Below are 17,016 nucleotides of genomic sequence, written 5' to 3'. Positions count from 1 at the left end.
CCATTCCCCTCCAGGCCCAGCCCATTTCCAATCAGGCCCCGCCCATTACCCTAAAGGCCCGTCCATTCGCCTCCAGGCCCCGCCCATTCCCCTCTAGGCCCCGCCCATTCCCCTCCAGGCCCCGCCCATTTCCCTCCAGGCCCGCCCATTCCCCTCCAGGCCCCGCCCATTACCCGATAAGCCACGCCCCACACCTCGAGGCCCCTCCCGCTCCCTGCAAAGCCCCGCCTCTATTTCTAGACGCCCCGCCCCCTATTTCGAGACCCCGCCCCTTCCCCATTGACCCCCATCATGGCGGAGCGGCGTGCTGCTGCTGAAGCTGAACCCGGTAGCCGGGAGCGGCGTGCGCGGTCCTCCTCCTCGTCCCTCTCCTCCTCGTCCTCCGGGCTCCTCGCCGCTGCCGCCTTCTGCTGCTGCTGCTGCGTCGCGCTGCTGCTGCTGCTGCTGCCCGGCGTGGCCGTGGCCAGGAAGGTGCGGATGGGATGGCGGAGGCGCTTTAGCCCCCGACGTGAGGGGCTGGAGGGGCTGGAGGGGTGGTCGTGGCGAACCCCCTCGCCGGGCTGTGCACAGAGACAAAGACCCCCCCCAACCCAACCCAGCGTAGCGTAGCCTGGCGTCCTAGCCTGGCGTCCTCGTAGCCTGGTGGGGCAAGGTGCTGTGAGCGAGCCCCGGCAGTAGCGGCGGCGGCGGCACAGGGAAGGCCGCGGGCACGCGGCAGGCCGCGTTGGTGAACCCGCGAGGTTTGGCGTGGCAGATGGGACGAGACGAGGCCCCCCCAGGGCCCCAGAGCCTCGTCTCGTCCCGGGGAGTCTGCGGGGCTCACAGGCGGCTGCTCGCAGCGTGCGTTGAACTTCTTTCGCGCCGTACGTGGCCTAGCGGTGGTGGTGGTGGGGGGTGAGGCCAGCAAACTAAACACACCAGCAGCAGCTCTCTGAAGAGCTGAGGCTGCAGTGTCGATGTTGAGTGAGATACTTAACGTCAGGATTGTGGTCAGGAGCAGAGATTACGGGGCGCGGGGGGGGGACGCATCTGAGCTATGAGGCCCGAGAAAGCGTTTTGGTATGTGGCGATACCCATCACGATACCCACCATGATACCCATCACAATGCCCATCACAATGCCCATTATGATACCACGATACCCATCATGATACCCATCACGATACCCACCGTGATACCCACCACGATGCCGGCTCCCCCTTGTCCTGTGTGGCACCTGGGTAGGGATCAGCCGGCATTGTAACTCCACCTGGTCCCTAAACTAAACATCAATTACCTTCACTTGACCGTGGGAGTGACGTCACACGTGGTTTGTTATTCCTCACATCCTTCAAAGTGAAGGATTCTTATTCTTAGGTTTTTTCGGTAAGGTCACGTAGGTTAAAAAAATAGAAATAAAATAATTTAATTGATTTATTTTCATTTATTATTATTTTATTTCTATTTTGTACCTACGTGACTTTACCGAAAAAACCTAAGAGTATGAATCCTTGCAGTCACGAAAGCTTCGAATCTAAAGTGAAGGATGTTTTCTGGCTCTTAGCAACATTTACAAAACATTGTCTTTAAACCAAATGTGGTTCCTTGCGTGCTGCCGGCGGCATCCCCCGTAACGGAGACCAAACAATCCCCTTGGTGGAATATGGAGAGCGGTGCGTGGCATGCGCCACCCGAAGAGATTTGTGGCTGGACTCTGTTGAGAAATCCTCAAACTTGGCATCTTCAATTCTAGATTTGAAGCTTTCGTGACTGCAAGGATTCATATTCTTATGTTTTTTCGGTAAAGTCACGTAGGTAAAACATTAAAATTAATCAAAGTAAAATAAAAATTATTTTTATTTTACCTACGTGACTTTACCGAAACAACCTTAGAATTTGGCATCATCATCATCACTACTACTACTACACGCTTTCATTTAACTCACTCTGTTGTTGTATCCTCAAATCTTGTAACTCAATTTTAACCCACTTCCCAATGTGGTATCGACTGAAAACTTGGTATACTTGTGTCATACTGATGACAATACTATATTCTATCATAAAAATGTATTTTTAAACATTCTTTTTTAGAGGTTATGTTTCGGCATGGGTCTAATTGTCCACGCTCTTCTGACGTTGGCTGTAATTGGCCACGGTCCCTTACATTGTGGCAAGCTTCGGGGCCACTTCCTGGAGTCGTGGAGTTCTGCCATTACTAGTATATTTCATTAAAGCGTGTTTTAAAGAACGTTTTAAAAAAAATGACTTATTTTGATGCTTGGCACAGTCGAGGGCGGCACGCGTTCCTCTCCACAGCGTCACGGTGCCACCGCCTCGCAACGAGAGTCGAGCATGAGGACCAAATCGATATCGGGGGGGAGGGGTTAGTGGTTTCTTATTTATCAGAGGTGGAATTTCGCCAAATGAAGTGCAACACCAAATTCAATTCTGATCGGTGTTTGTGTGTGCAGCCGCTGAATAGCGGGGCCGATCCCATGAACTCACTCTGAGAACCCCCTTTAATCGAATTGTTTATTGTATTATATTGTGTTGGCTTTATCGCATTGTTTTGTTTATTGTATTGTAGTGTTTATTTTTTTGTTTATTATATTGTATTGGACATTAATTTTTTTTTTACATTTGAGAAACTGCCTTAGTCCTCACGAAGCAACCCGTTATTTGAAATGGGTAAATGAGCAGTGATCGATTGGTGGTCTAACAGGGGTCATGGTGAGCGTGTTCACTCTGTGTTCACCGCTTGGTCATCTAACGGGTCATGGTGAGCGTGTTCACTCTGTGTTCACCGCTTGATGGTCTAACAGGGGTCATGGCGAGTGTGTTCACTCTGTGTTCACCACTTGGTGATCTCACAGGGGTCATGGCGAGTGTGTTCACTCTGTGTTCACCGCTTGGTGGTCTCACAGGGGTCATGGTGAGCGTGTTCACTCTGTTCATCGCTGCCCTAACGCGAGTTGGCAATTCTTAGGGTTGACTGAGCGACCAGTAGGTGGCAAGCATGGACCGGCGAATCAAGTTCTACCGTGGGTGCGAGACCTTTCCTTTGTTTGCTCACCCCTCTGCCGTGTCACCTTCTCCACCACCGTGTTCGCAGGCAGGCGATGGCATCGAGGTTGAGAACGGGGTGGTGAGCATCCCCCTGGAACACTCCTTTGAAGTTGGTGAGGCTCATCGCACACCGTCGGTCACTTCCATGAGCGAGTGAGCGGCGACATTTGCCGGTCGCACACCAAGCTGGGTTTCTGTGGCTTTGGCCAGCTCTGTGTGGTTGTGAATTGCTTCTGTTCCTTTTTTGTGAACCGATGTGGTTCTTTGTGCATTCCCCATACATTGTGCGTCTCATTTTGATCTTCTTTCACTGACCTGTATCGTGTCCTGCCTGTATGCCTTCTGCATTCCGTGTCTGTTACCCCTCATGTCTTACTTCTCACGTGCTTTGTCTTCTGTGTCCTGTTTCTCGTGTGCCGTGTCCTAATTCTCCGCCCCATGGCTCCAGTGTCTCCCAGTGTCTCTTTTTGTACGCGATGTCCAACGTTTCGCGCCTGTGCCTCTCCCTTGATCCACGTTCTCCCGTGTGCGGTGGTCCCTCGGGAAGGAGGGGGGGGGGTGCTCATTACGCTGCACGTTCCCCGGGGCCACGACTGAGCGGCACCGCCACTTGTTGCAGGGAGGTTCGCAGCTCCACCTCTGGGGTCACCGTGGTCAAGGCTGCGGGTGTATTAACCGTACAAAGTTATATATATAAGCACCGTCTGGTTCACGGTGGACGCAAAAGATCCTGTGACATTAAAAAGAAGAGTGGCCCACGTCTTACGCCGATGTCACGATAACATTTTTAAAGATTACCCACGGATTTTTACTTTGATCGTGAAAACCACCTGATCACGTCGCGCCTTGGCTGGATAACTTTACCCCGCGCGTAGCCGAGTGCTGCGCGCACCTTGTCAACAACGCGTTGGGGGCGGTTGCCGCTGGGGTTCCCCTCGGTTAGACTGCTGTCGGGCAACGGAATGGTCGACGTGAGTTGCGATGTAAGGTGCTGTGAGTTTGCTGATGCGTGGTAGCAAGTGCCCGCTATGAAGGCAAGATCGTTGCCGTCCCCCCCTCCCCCGTCGCTGTCGCCGCGCGAGTGCAGACGGCTCGGTGCAGTTCCGGCGACGCGGGACAGTGATTTGGCGTCCGCAGCGTGAGCACGCGGTTTCCATCTCCCAGCCGCCCTTCACCGATGACGAAAGGAACAAGCTACGGGTGATGCAACCAACGCAACCACCGCAACCGACGCAACCACCGCAACCAACGCAACCACTGCAACCACCGCAACCACTGCAACCATCGCAACCAACGCAACCACCGCAACCGACGCAACCACCGCAACCAACGCAACCACTGCAACCACCGCAACCAACGCAACCACCGCAACCACCGCAACCAACGCAACCAACGCAACCAACGCAACCAACGCAACCAACGCAACCAACGCAGCCAACGCAGCCAACGCAACCAACGCAACCACCATATAAGCGGACAGTCGGTCAACAAATATCCTGATAAACTGAAAACCAGATTAACAGACAATCATATAACCAAATATTCAGATAAACTGCAAACCAGACGAACATATTAACATATATCCAAAATATGCACATGTCAAAATAGGTAAACGGACAGCAATTGAAATATATAGCCAGATAATTAGACAAGATAAATGCACACTCCGACAAACTCTCGTTAATGTAAACATGTTCAGTGGGTAGCGTCGTGTAACAAGTACTGGGACAGGTGCTGCAACGACTGCCGTTTAACGCCTGCCCGACACACTTACCGTTCCGTGTGCTGCGCTGCGTATCGTATCCCAATCGCCGTAACCTTTTGCGCTGTGCGGTCTTCAGGAAGTGGCGGAGGTGGATGGTCTGTACCGGATCCGTCTGCCCATCCCCATGGGAGGAGACGGGAGCTCGACAGAGTACGTCTTCACATTCGTGAGAGCCGTGAGTACCTCCCAATGTAACTTCCAATAAGCTCTACCTTTGTCTCCTGTGATAGCGAATTTGTCCTTGGAAGACTTTGAAACAAAAGCAATAGCTTCAAGCACACTAAAACCATCTGCTTGGTTTGGATATGTGGATGACACATTGGTGGTCTGGCCACATGGCAAAGATACACTGAACGTATTTCTAAATAATCTCAACTCGCAAAACCCATCCATACAGTTCACCATGGAAGTGGAAGCTGACAGAACTCGACCATTTGTGGATATTCTGCTCGGACGGGGTAGAAATGGTAAAATAACACACACAGTGTTTACAGAAATCGCATACTGATGCCTATCTGAATGCAGTCACACCATCACCCCACTCAGAAATCTGCTCTTATCAAGACGCTCATTCATCGAGCTAAGAAAGTGTCAGATGGTGACAGTCTGAGAAGTGAAATTCAACATGTTAAAGAAGCGCTGCAAATGAACGGTTACAATGATGCACAAATCAACAGGGCATTGAATGCCAAAACCAAATCAAATAACACGAGCATTGAAACTGCCCAAGTAATTAAAACGATAAAAATACCATACATTGTGGAAGTAATTGATAAACTAGCCAGGTGTTTTGAAAACAAAACATCCGAGTCAGATTTGGCACGGTACATAAAATACAGAAATTAATATCTGGTACAAAATATGTATTACCGAAGCTATCAACAGAAGGTGTGTACAGGATTCACTGCACGTGTGGTAAATGTTATGTTGGGCAAACAGGACGAATGATCAGCACGAGACTAAAGGAACATCAGAGAAATGTTACATTCTCGCAAATACAACTGTCAGCTGTAGCAGAACACGTGTGCCAACAAGGACACTCAATTGATTTTGATAATGTTGAAGTTCTGTGCAAAACTAGCTACTACTGGCCAAGACTAATTAGATAATCTATCGAAATTGAAAGAAGTACAAATAATTTTCACCGGATAGCTACTGCCTTAGTGCTGTGTGGAAGCGAATCATCAAATAATACATTATTTAAATGCATGCCTATGAAGGGCAGCGTACTTCAATAGGGATTACCGTTGGTACGGCTATTTTAATACACACAATAGACAGGAAGGACAAGATCAAAGGACTCGCATACTGCACATGCATCATGTACCTTGACTCCGTAATCCCCCCCCCCCCACGTAGCGCAACAGCGCAGAAGCGTGGTCACCATATCTACGTCTCTATATAAGGAACAAGACAGGTTGACTTCTCTACAAATCTGGCTGTCGCCTGATGAAGCTAGTTATAATTACTGGCAAAACATCGTACTCAGTTTGTAAATGTTCTAGCTTGGCTCTCCAACACACCGGTTAGTGCTGTACTAGTGGCGAATTGGCCACGTTCTGTTTACGTGACAACCCTTACTAGTTGGCTGTGTTGGGTGGTGGCGGGTTGAACGACACATTTATACATTTACGCGATCTAACCCAAAGAACCTGTATTATGGATGATATTGGTCGCGAAAGCCTTCGTGTTAAAGAGCTTCACAGCTCATCGGATTCCTCCCGCAGTCTGAATGATCATTCCGTTGTGTGCGCCGTGCGCCTGTGGTGCCCAGTGCGCCCTGCTGGAGGCCCAGCTGTCGGACTTGCTCACGCTGCACCTGGACGCGGTGGGCGCCATCGCTGGCATCTCCCTCGAGGTGGTACCCGGCGGTTGCCACGGCTACGAGGTCGAGGACGTGGACCTGGAGAACTTCAACACGACCTTGACCGTGACGACGCCGGTCGTCCTGCTAGGGTGAGCGTTCTCTCCCCCCACCCCCGCCCCCCTGCAGAGAGAGGTGCACAACAGCGGAGAAACGGTGACCCCCACATATGCACAACACATTTTTTTGTCCGTCGCTCGATTGTCCTTCCAGACCATTATACAGCAGCATTTGTTTAATGAAGCGAAACTCTGGGCCGATGTTGCGACGACGGTGTCACGCGCGCTCTCATGGTGCCGATGGTGATATTGTGTTGTCGCTAGACCGGAGACTGCGTCGTACATACAGCGCCTGGAGCAGGAGCAGGCGCAGAGGACCAAGAACCCACAGGAGCAGAAGTCGTTCTTTGCCAAATACGTGAGATGCAAACGCACGTGGACATGCACGCACCACTGCCTCGATGCTCCGTTCGGGAAACGTCGCGGTCCACATTTTAAACATAATCCAAGTTGATTGCCGGAGCTACAAATTAGAAAGAATGCTGAATGCAATTGTATGTAAAGTATAACACTTGGCATGGCATGAGTTGCGTGACGATAGGGTCTCTTAAGAGTTGTTCAAGGAAAGTGAGCAGAGAGCAGACGCAACAGGAAGTTGGTGGGGGTGGTCTCAGCATTGGGCCTTCCGATTGGCTCAGGCTTTTCAATTTAGACTTACAACTTTCGTGCCTGCAATAGTAACTTAGTGGCTAAGGTTTTTCAATAGCAACTTAGTGGCTAAGGTGTTTCACCAGTAACTTAGTTGGTAAGCTTTTTCAACAGCAACTTAGTTGCTAAGGTTTTTCAACAGTAACTTGGATGTGTGCTGAACCTTCAACGATTGAAGGAGGGCCTCGAGATTATGAATACGAATCCTGAGCTGTTTCTAAAATACACATCCATCATTGTTTATGTTTTTATTTGTTTGTATCACTGGTAACACATCCTTCACGAGGAGATTTTAGTTCGTATAATTTTGAAACGAGAGATGTGGCATCTTAATTACCGTTTGAAATTCTACATTCTGTATTAAAATGTAAATACGGGGGCTAAATGAGAGCACCGTGCGCTCTGTCTGCATGATGTCTGGATCCGACCTCCTGGCCGTCCCTGTGTATCTCAGGTCACCCTCGTCTTGATCGTCTCTTCGTGGCTGTCGGGGTCACATTGCCGTTAGGGCTCGAAATGCTGCTTGGATCCGAGAGTGCTCATGGTTCTGTTGTGAATGAACACACAAGCCAGCCCACTCCACATCCTCGCTCTCTTGCCGCCTCGGTTTAAAGTTCTTACGTGTGTAGGGTGGCCGTGCGGGTTTCCCCCCCCCCTCCACCGGTACGTTCGTCAAGAAGGATAGGCTTGGGGGCCGTCCATAAATGACGTCACGCACCTGGGGGGGGGCGGTCAGACATTTGTGACGATGTGTGACGAGGTGGGGGGGGGTTTGAGAAATGTGACGTCACATCAAAATGCGCAACTTTAAATAAATATAGACAACACGTTCTACTTAATTAAATAGACTTTTTAATAAATGTTTTCTCCTATAACATTAGAGTGCAGCGCCACATTAATTACGCACTACAATGACAATAGTTTAAAGCGATTTGAAGCATGTTTTATTTTCAAAATGGAAATATGGTTTTGGGGGGGGGACAGGGGTAGAGCTTGGTGACGTCATATTTGAGGGGGGGTCTGACTTTTTGTGACGCCGTGTGACGAGGGGGGGGGGGGGAGGTCAAAAATCGTCCAAAATCGCGTGACGTCATTTATGGACGACCTCTTGCGACACCGGGGCCTTCGCGTGGGGAGCTGTTGGTCTCTTGAACCACCGCCTCTGGTGACGAGCCTTGCCTGCTGTGGCGGCTTGTGTAAGCACGGCGCGCCTGCGATAACAGCAGCACGGTGGGCTACGTACGGGGCGAAAGTTCAGCATGCGCGCACTTGCGTGGTGTGCAGTGCCACGTTTGTTGAGGTGCTCGTCACCACCTTCTTAGACAAACACGCAGCCGCCGCCACAGTAGGACCCCCGCCCGCTTTGGTGACACACGCTCGGGTGTCTGAGTGTTTTGTTGTTGTTGTTGGTGATATTGTTCTTGGAGATTACGGCCTCCGCTGACTGGGGGTGAGCAGCCTCTCTTGAACAGAGGGGGTGGTGTCATCGCCGCGTGGCTCACCACTCACGTCGTGTTCGCCTGCCTAAGTTGTTGTGTTCACCAGTCTAGTCGTGTTCGCCTGCCTAAGTTGTTGTGTTCACCTGTTGAGGTGTGAACCAGCACCACAGAGAATGTTTATATTGATCATGTTTCTCTTCCAGACACAGCGGCTGACTGGGGGGTTGTTGTGCATGGGAGTGGATGTTTGAGAATGTGTGGCCGTGTGCACTATCCAACCCGTAATTATGCACTCACAGACGTTGCTGTTATACAACTTTGTGCCTACAGGTGTGGACTTGTACGCTTGCTAACAAACATTAGCCCACGTAATTCTTGTACACTTGCTTGCACGCGTACCCCGAGCTATAAATGCCCTGATAGTGACGTTGTCTTTGTGCTGTTCACTTTTTAGCGTTCTCTGGTCTGACACTGGTGAGACCAGGCCCTCAAGAAGGCTGTCTCTGGTGTAGACCAATCAGTGTCAAAGACAATGCCCATTCATTACCAGAGCGTGTCTTGTTTGCATGTTCATCACAAGGACTGTGTGTGGTTAATGCAGACACGATTCCTTGCAAAAGGTTTCCATTTGGTGTTTGAACATCTTAAAGCTTCCTGTTTTATTGCCAGATAGGGTACAATCTATTCTTATTTTTTTTCTTACATTTGAATCATCTCACAAGCAACGGACACCACCGATGTAATATTATTGCAGATCACCAATTACACCACAATTGTGGCGTCGCTCAGATCATATGGCAAAGGCAGCCATCTCAGACTCCATACGAAGAAGCAGGGAAAACTGTGCACCAAATTAACATTTCCCCCCAGGCTCCACTCCACTTTGCGATATTCTCACAGGAGCTTTTTGTCAATTGTAACAACGGCAAATTGCTCAAAATGAGGTGTAAAACTAAAGCCTATTTATGTGTTATTCCCTTGGAGGACATCACATTCGCGAGTCAACTCTTGCCGATTTTTTTGGTCAAATCCGTTGTCCCAATTCAAGGATTTCAGCATCACCAGTTCAGTGTTTTTGACATCGCCATTGTGAGCTCAGTCATCTGATGCACTCATTGGTGAGCGATAACCGCAGGTATTGTGAACTATCGTTACTGATAGTTGCACGTAATGTGTAACCAGCAACACAATTCCTAAAGACTGACATGTATTAATAAGACATCAATGCCATGTGTCTGCACACACACGCGTGTGCACACGCACATGCGTGTGCACGCACGCACACAAACTCATGTTTCGTTGAGTAGCCTCCAGAAGCTTCGTACTTGTCCACCATTGAAACATTTCCTAATCCTTGACCCTCATCCCCTGCGACCCTTTTGACCTGATCTCATGTCCTGCATGAACCCCACCTCCTCCCCCACCAATCACCACACCCAACCATCCCCTCCCATATCCCCCCCCCTCCCATATTCTACCCCCCCCCTCCCATATTCTACCCCCCCCCTCCCACATTCTACCCCCCCCCCCATCCATTGCGCCTTTCCTCTCCCTCCCTTCAGTGGCATCTCATTTTGGGCGGTGCCGTTTTACTGATGGCGACCGGGGCCGTTAAACCACCGCCTCCCCCGGAGGCCTAGTATGGCTGCAGAGCGAGGACGGAGCGAGTGCCTGTAAGGGGCGGGCGGGTGGGGGGTTGCTGCTGCTGATGCTGCTGCTGCTGCTGATGCTGCTGCTGATGCTGCTGCTGCTGTGTGGGGCTTGTGAGCCGGCCTGCAGGGAATCTATCCTGGCCAGCGGTCGTGGTGGTAGCAGCAGGCTTGCATCTGCAGTCGACCAGTGAAACGTCCGATATGTTCACTAGCAGCCTCGCCACGTTTCATATCCCCCCCCCCCTCTTCAAGGCAGTTATGCTGGGGACATTTGTCCTCTTATTGGGCTGTGGGAGTAAGCTGGGGCGCCAAAACGAAGGCCACACGTACAAATAGGGTGTCACGCTACAATGTAAAGATGCCTTCTTGCTGCACTACCTGAAATATAGAGGCACCTTGCCCTTCTTGTAGGTGGATATCCGCACGCATGTGGTCCACCAACGCTGCAATCCAAGTTTTAATGGATTGTCGGTACGTGCACCCCAGCACTAGTCCGAATGGCGTGTAGTTTCATCCTCCAAACTAAATGGTCACGTTGAATAACAAAAACATATGTTGCCATGGTCTTCACGTAACTAAACCGGTACTCGGGTTTTCCTTGCAAAATCTAAATGTAACTTAAATGCTTTAAATGGGGTTGCCCGGGTAAGCGACAGTGAAAAAACCCACGATCACAAGTGGGAGTGCAAGAGTCTAATTACGTGTAACAATAAATGTACACGTATGTGCACGATTGCACACGCCCTTTACACATAGACCTCCTGTCAAAACCACGCTAAATGTATTAATCTGCCGTACACAATATTATTCATAAGAGGTTTTTGGGTTAAATCGCGTAAATATAAATGTGTCGTTAAACCCGCCACCACCCGACACAGCCAACTAGTAAGGTTTGTCACGTAAACAGACGTGACAATTCGTTACTAGTACAGCACTAACCGGTTGTGTGTCGGAGACTAAATGTGGATTTACGTTACGAGTAACGAATTGGCATGTTCTATTTACGTGACAACCCTTACTCTAATTGGCTGTGTTGGGTGGTGGTGGGTTTAACGACACATTTATATTTACGCGATCTAACACAAAAACCGCATGGATAATATTGATCGCGAAAGCCGACTGCTGCCCCGTGTTCAACTCACGATATTACTGTTGAACCAAGTTCTTGGTGTCTTTCCACCTGTAACCACCAGGTGTCCCTGTACACAGCTGAGCACTGGGTATTGCTCAATCTCCCATTGCAACATTTTTGGCGGTGACCAGGCGTTTAAAATAGCGTCACGCGCTACTCATTTGATCAGCCCCAGAGGTACGATGGCTTCACATGTGATGGGGTGGACATGTTAAACTTCTATATTATCGTTTAAAAAAAAGGTTAATTCCACAATCTGTATTTGTTGATAGCTTAAAATGTTATTTGTGTCCACCTGTGGGTTTTATGGATAAATCATAAGCCAGGAGGGAGCCCACTTGAAGCAATGTGTAGATGTTTGCAAGGGAGACCCGAGTGGGAAATTAATGTACATAAATACTGGCGCTACAACACGCTGCTAAAGATAGGTAAATGTCAAATTAAGAAATAACTCCAATGAATTTTTTTTTTTATAATCTAGTTTACAAGTATAAACATTACATTTTTAAAAAAGCATAATTAATAAATAACAATTATTTGTTTCTCCAGTTAGGCATGTTGACATTTGATCTAAACTGGCTTTGGATAACATTACAATGAGCACTGTCTAGTACAGAATTTTTTAGAGCATCGTCGGTACGTGGACTTATTATTTATTTTAAAAAGGTTCAATACACCCACCAATTGTGGCCACACGTATAGCGGCTTGAGAAAAAAATCCCATTGGCAATCTACGCGCAGTTGGTTCATTTACGAACCGTAACTTAACTCTCGGGGTAAACTCCTTGGTCACTATTCTTGGTTCTTTCGGTAAAGTCACGTAGAAGGGAGATAATAAAATAATATAAATATAAAACAATAAAAATTCTCACGACGTTTCGACTGCAACACAGGCAATCGTCATCAGGTGTGAAATCCACAGCAAGAAAATTTTCACTGTTAAGCGTGTGTTCTCGCACAGCTTCAATCGACACAAAATTGCAGAGTTCCTCTCTGGCGAGTGGCGGCAGTGGTGAGCGGTGATGGTGTCGAGATTGTAAGGAAACCCCTGCAATACAGCAAGCTTCTGTGAAACCCATTACAAACATGCCCTCCACTGTTTGAGGTCTCACATTTATTTCCCTGTTTTCTGAAAATGGAAATTTTAAGTGGTTGCACATTACACATCTGATCATTGGTAAAACAGAAATCTCTGGTATGATTGAAGGGCTCGGAATATATCTTAAGAAACCCTCGTGTTGGTACACTTTGCACAGAGTTGGTGAAACAATGCTAAACGTATTAATGTTTTGTAGAAATAAACATGCGGACATAAAAGGTTTATCCAGATTTGTAGTTAGATTACTGACGATAAATAACTTTCATTGACCCATTGGTCTGTACAAGTAAGCACTGGGCCAATATTCAGATGGATTAGCTGCAATTTCCTTTAAATTTTTTAATATTAGTAATCAATTTTATGACAATTTGCTGAAGTACACAAAACCTTGTCTGGAGAATATATCGAACTCTAGTTTCATAAGGTGTCATTTACCTTTTATGGAATATTCAGATATATTTAGATGTAAAATTATGCCCAGAATAATATCTCAAATTATAGTTTTTTCCTCCCCACAAATTGCGATTAAAAATAAGTAGGCAATGGTTATATTTGAAAGTAAAACCTATAAGAACAGGTTTTGCCCTTTCTGGTAATAAAACAGGGGGTGTTAAAACCCCAAACAGAAACCTTTTTCAAGGAATCGTGTCTGCATTAACCACACACGGTACTTGTTGTGAACATGCAAACAAGACATGCTCTGGTAATATCTGGCAGTGTCTTTGAAACTGATTGGTCCACATTCAGTTTCACAATCAAAAGGATTTTCGTCTTTTGGCGTTCTCTGGTCTAACCCTGGTTGAGACTAGGCCCTAAAGAAGGCTGTCTCGGCTATAGACCGATCAGTTTCAAAGACAATGCCATTATTACCATACCATGTTTTTGTTTGCATGTTCACAATTATGTGTGGTGAATGCAGACACGATTCCTTGCAAAAGGTTTCTGTTTGGTGTTTTAACATCTTAACACAACTGTTTTATTGCCAGAAAGGGTAAAATCTATTTTTATATATTGATACTGGCAAGAATGGTCACACATGTTAAAGTAAAAACGATTGCGTTAAATGATCTCCGGGCCTTCCCAGACGATTCATATTAGCATTTGTTCCAGCGACTTCTCTGCAAGTATCATGATGTGATGGGGGATGATGGTGGTCCCTGCAGACTGAAGTTTGCTTTTTTTTAACACAGCTTTATTCTTGGTCAAATTGCTCCGTCTGAGTTGTTGCCGAGGTCGTGCTTGCGTGTGAATTAAGAGTTGTAAAAAGAAAAAATGCACTTGTACCATTTTTTGGTTTAAAAAAAATACGAATTTTCCCAGTGTTGAACAAAGGTTTTTTTGTGATTTGCAGTATTTTGTTGTCCTCATAGTTGTCTCGGCACAGTTTGAACACTTTTATCAAACCAAACGTGGGTATCGAAAACTGCAAATGAAATTTAAGGGACTGCATTGGCAGTGGCATAGAAACACATTCGATATACTTGATTAGGAAGTTGGCATCATTTATATAATTTAGTATTTCCTCCTGGTGAAAACATAGGAAGGTGTAAAATGTGATCTGTGATAATACCAGTCTCCTGTTCCTTATTGTTATACATATTTTAACGTTATAAAGAAATATTTGTTCTTGGCAGTGAAGTGTTTTTAGCCATATAAATACAACTCTGTCCCCCTATTGAAGTGTCTACTGACAATTTGAAACAAACCTTAAACTGATGCAATAGTGCACTATGTAAGAATGTGGTGCTGCATGATTGGTGGAGGTGCAGGGGTGTGTGTTGTGTGTGCGAGTCCAATAATCACCGGTGGAGGGAACGTGTGCGCGCGTATGTGCTCACTAACAACACTTGCTTGTACGGCTCCGAAGACTAAACACGAGATTTATGTTTGTTCGTTTTTCTTCATTGAAGGACTGTTGTGGCGATTATAGTGAGTGCACAGAATGATTATACTGAGCCTAATTTGATTGCAGGCCACGATGCACTAAACTTGTAGCATTCTATGTGAGCTTTGGTCTTGGCTTTCCCTACATCGACTCGGTATAAATGGACAATTGGTGGTAAGGTTTTGTGGTTAACGAACACCGCACTCGGGGTGATTTAAGCAGCTTCATACTTGATGGTAGCTTCACCAACATTCCATCGTGCGGCTTACCAGCCTTAAGAGACACTCGCTAGAAGCACTTCACACTGCAGCGTGTCAGGGCAAATGGTGATGTCTTTTTAAAAGTTTTACATTTGGTCAGAAACACCACTGCTCAGCCCTACCTCCAGTTAATAAATTCCCCTAAATCTAGACTGATACAGCTGGCTTCAGAGTTTCTGAGTAATGCATACCACGTTCAATCTAATATTTGATGTTATATTAGAAATAAAATAACCTGTTTTTAAATTGGCAAACTAAAAAAAAAATCACGTTTGCTGATTAAACAGTTGAGTAGTGTACTTGATTCTATTCTGAACATCGATTGATTTGTTTAAAATCTGCATTTCGTTTCTACCTAAATGCTTTTTGAAAACACTCAAATACTTGCCACGTGATGGAACAAATAACATCTTAGAACAATGAGGAATGTGGAAGTGCTTAAATTGTGAACTTTAAAGAGCCAGCTATATAGTTCGTCATGAACCTCTTTTTCATGAGGAACGACGAAGCGATTGGCGTGCATGACCGTAAACTCGCACATTTCAACATTATCAAAATATTTCTTAAAACATGTTTTTTCATTTATGTTGTTGGCCACATTGCTAGGGGGTGTGGGTACACTGTGTACTCTTGTTGAAATGAAAATTGCAATACAAGCCAAACACAATTTTGAGTTTGCATTTTTTCCAAAAAATTGCAAAGCAAAGAGGCAGTTTAATTTTCCCAGGGACCAATTTTTAATCTGGTATTTTTACTCCGATCTGAACATGTAGTCAAGTTAACCTTGCATTTAGGCTCCATCCATTGTAGCCAAGAGCAGAGTAATAATTGGTTATGGGCAAAGCTTGAATGAGCTATGGCACAGCTGATTTGTTGTTCACTGGCATGACATGGTGGTAATCTGATGCATGTTTTGTGTTCTTGCAGTGGATGTACATAATCCCCATAGTGCTGTTCTTGATAATGTCGGGAGCGCAAGACCCCGGCAACCAGGGAGGCGGCGGCGGTGGTGGAGGCGGCGGCCGGGGATGACATCCTTTGCACTGCTCAAAACACTCGCAGCCATGTGCATGCACATCAGCAGACACCGTCAATTCAGCCTGTGGATTCTGTGCAAGAATGTTTATACTCACGTGTTATAGACTTGACCATCATCCCACTCCAGATGTGCAAAACATGGATACATAGAAACTCACAAGATGTGTACACACAATTTACACAACGGGACAGGCATTCCAATAAGTTCACATATTTGGGCTATGACTTTTAATTCGATTATGGATTGTTTTGTATTTTGCGAATGAGCCTTGCAGGCACTGAATTCAGTACAAGTAATACATACGACCCAAAATTGTGACAATTCATCGAGTCACAATCCTGCTTAATAACAAATCAAAATTGTGAGTGGGGCAAGTTGTTACTTGCCTTCGAAAAACGGCGACTTGCTAAAAATAGAGCAGTTGCAGACATGTACAGTTTCACACGTGGGACACCTCCATAAATATCCTCGGGACCGGAAACACCAATTCACGCGTGTGTAAACCCAAACATTTCAGGTATGTACACGTGTATATGCAGTAATGCGCACAAGACACCATGACGCATACATGTGGACGACTGGTGGTAAACAGTTCAAGTCTGGATACAAATCTGATTCTGAACCTAAGGGTGTTTGCATATCCGATGGGCTGACAGTGGAGTCCCATATGATCAGGATTGTATATTTACTGTAAGCTTAACCAATGTAATTTATTAGTAATCTATATGAAACAAAGTAATAAACTAAAATAAATTGGATGTGTTAATGTCCAGGCAGGTATGGAATATGCAGTAACCTTAACTTCCCTAGCATTGAAAATGTCTGAAAAAATTGGTGTTTTTAACTTCTGGAAAAGTCTGAATGGGCTGAACATACATTAATAATGAATTTTTTTTACACTCGTGATAGCTTGATCAATGGTACCATACATAGTCTGATTCAGTTCCAAGATATCTGATTTTATGGCCGATCTAATCTGTTCTGAATAAACACGCAGACATCCAAACAAAGTCATTTACACATGTCCAGACATGCTGTTACTCAATACAATTTTAATTCTGTAAATGCACAAAACATGGCTGAATTATCCACAACAATTTAAAATAAATATCAATTCAAAACAGACTGCA

At 46.4% G+C, this 17,016-nt stretch overlaps 1 protein-coding gene across 2 annotated transcripts; it reads left to right on the top strand.

Annotated features, from left to right (window-relative positions):
• Window positions 1-264: 264 nt before the first annotated feature.
• Window positions 265-17,011, top strand: EMC10 (ER membrane protein complex subunit 10). Of its 2 annotated transcripts, XM_078607118.1 has the most exons (8): window positions 265-471; window positions 3,091-3,157; window positions 4,132-4,244; window positions 4,886-4,984; window positions 6,584-6,765; window positions 6,997-7,090; window positions 10,382-10,492; window positions 15,775-17,011. In XM_078607118.1, exons 1-7 carry the CDS (start codon window positions 292-294, stop codon window positions 10,457-10,459), a joined length of 813 nt encoding a protein of 270 aa, XP_078463244.1. In that variant the 5' UTR covers window positions 265-291; the 3' UTR covers window positions 10,460-10,492; window positions 15,775-17,011. The 2 variants fall into 2 exon arrangements, with proteins under 2 accessions (XP_078463244.1, XP_078463243.1); XM_078607117.1 differs by lacking the exon at window positions 10,382-10,492.
• Window positions 17,012-17,016: the final 5 nt, after the last annotated feature.

Source organism: Lampetra planeri, chromosome 27 (assembly GCF_965212315.1).
Source record: "Lampetra planeri chromosome 27, kcLamPlan1.2.h2, whole genome shotgun sequence".
Classification (NCBI taxonomy): domain Eukaryota; kingdom Metazoa; phylum Chordata; class Hyperoartia; order Petromyzontiformes; family Petromyzontidae; genus Lampetra; species Lampetra planeri.
The sequence above is the reverse complement of the archived record's forward strand: the minus strand, read 5'-3'. Positions and strand labels throughout refer to the sequence as shown.

Coding starts and splice junctions, on each gene's coding strand:
- EMC10 (XM_078607117.1), top strand. CDS start 292: ATGGCGGAGCGGCGTGCTGCTGCTGAAGCTGAACCCGGTAGCCGGGAG. Junction 3,158..4,131: donor GGAACACTCCTTTGAAGTTG/GTGAGGCTCATC, acceptor GCGCGAGTGCAG/ACGGCTCGGTGCAGTTCCGG. Junction 4,245..4,885: donor ACGAAAGGAACAAGCTACGG/GTGATGCAACCA, acceptor TGCGGTCTTCAG/GAAGTGGCGGAGGTGGATGG.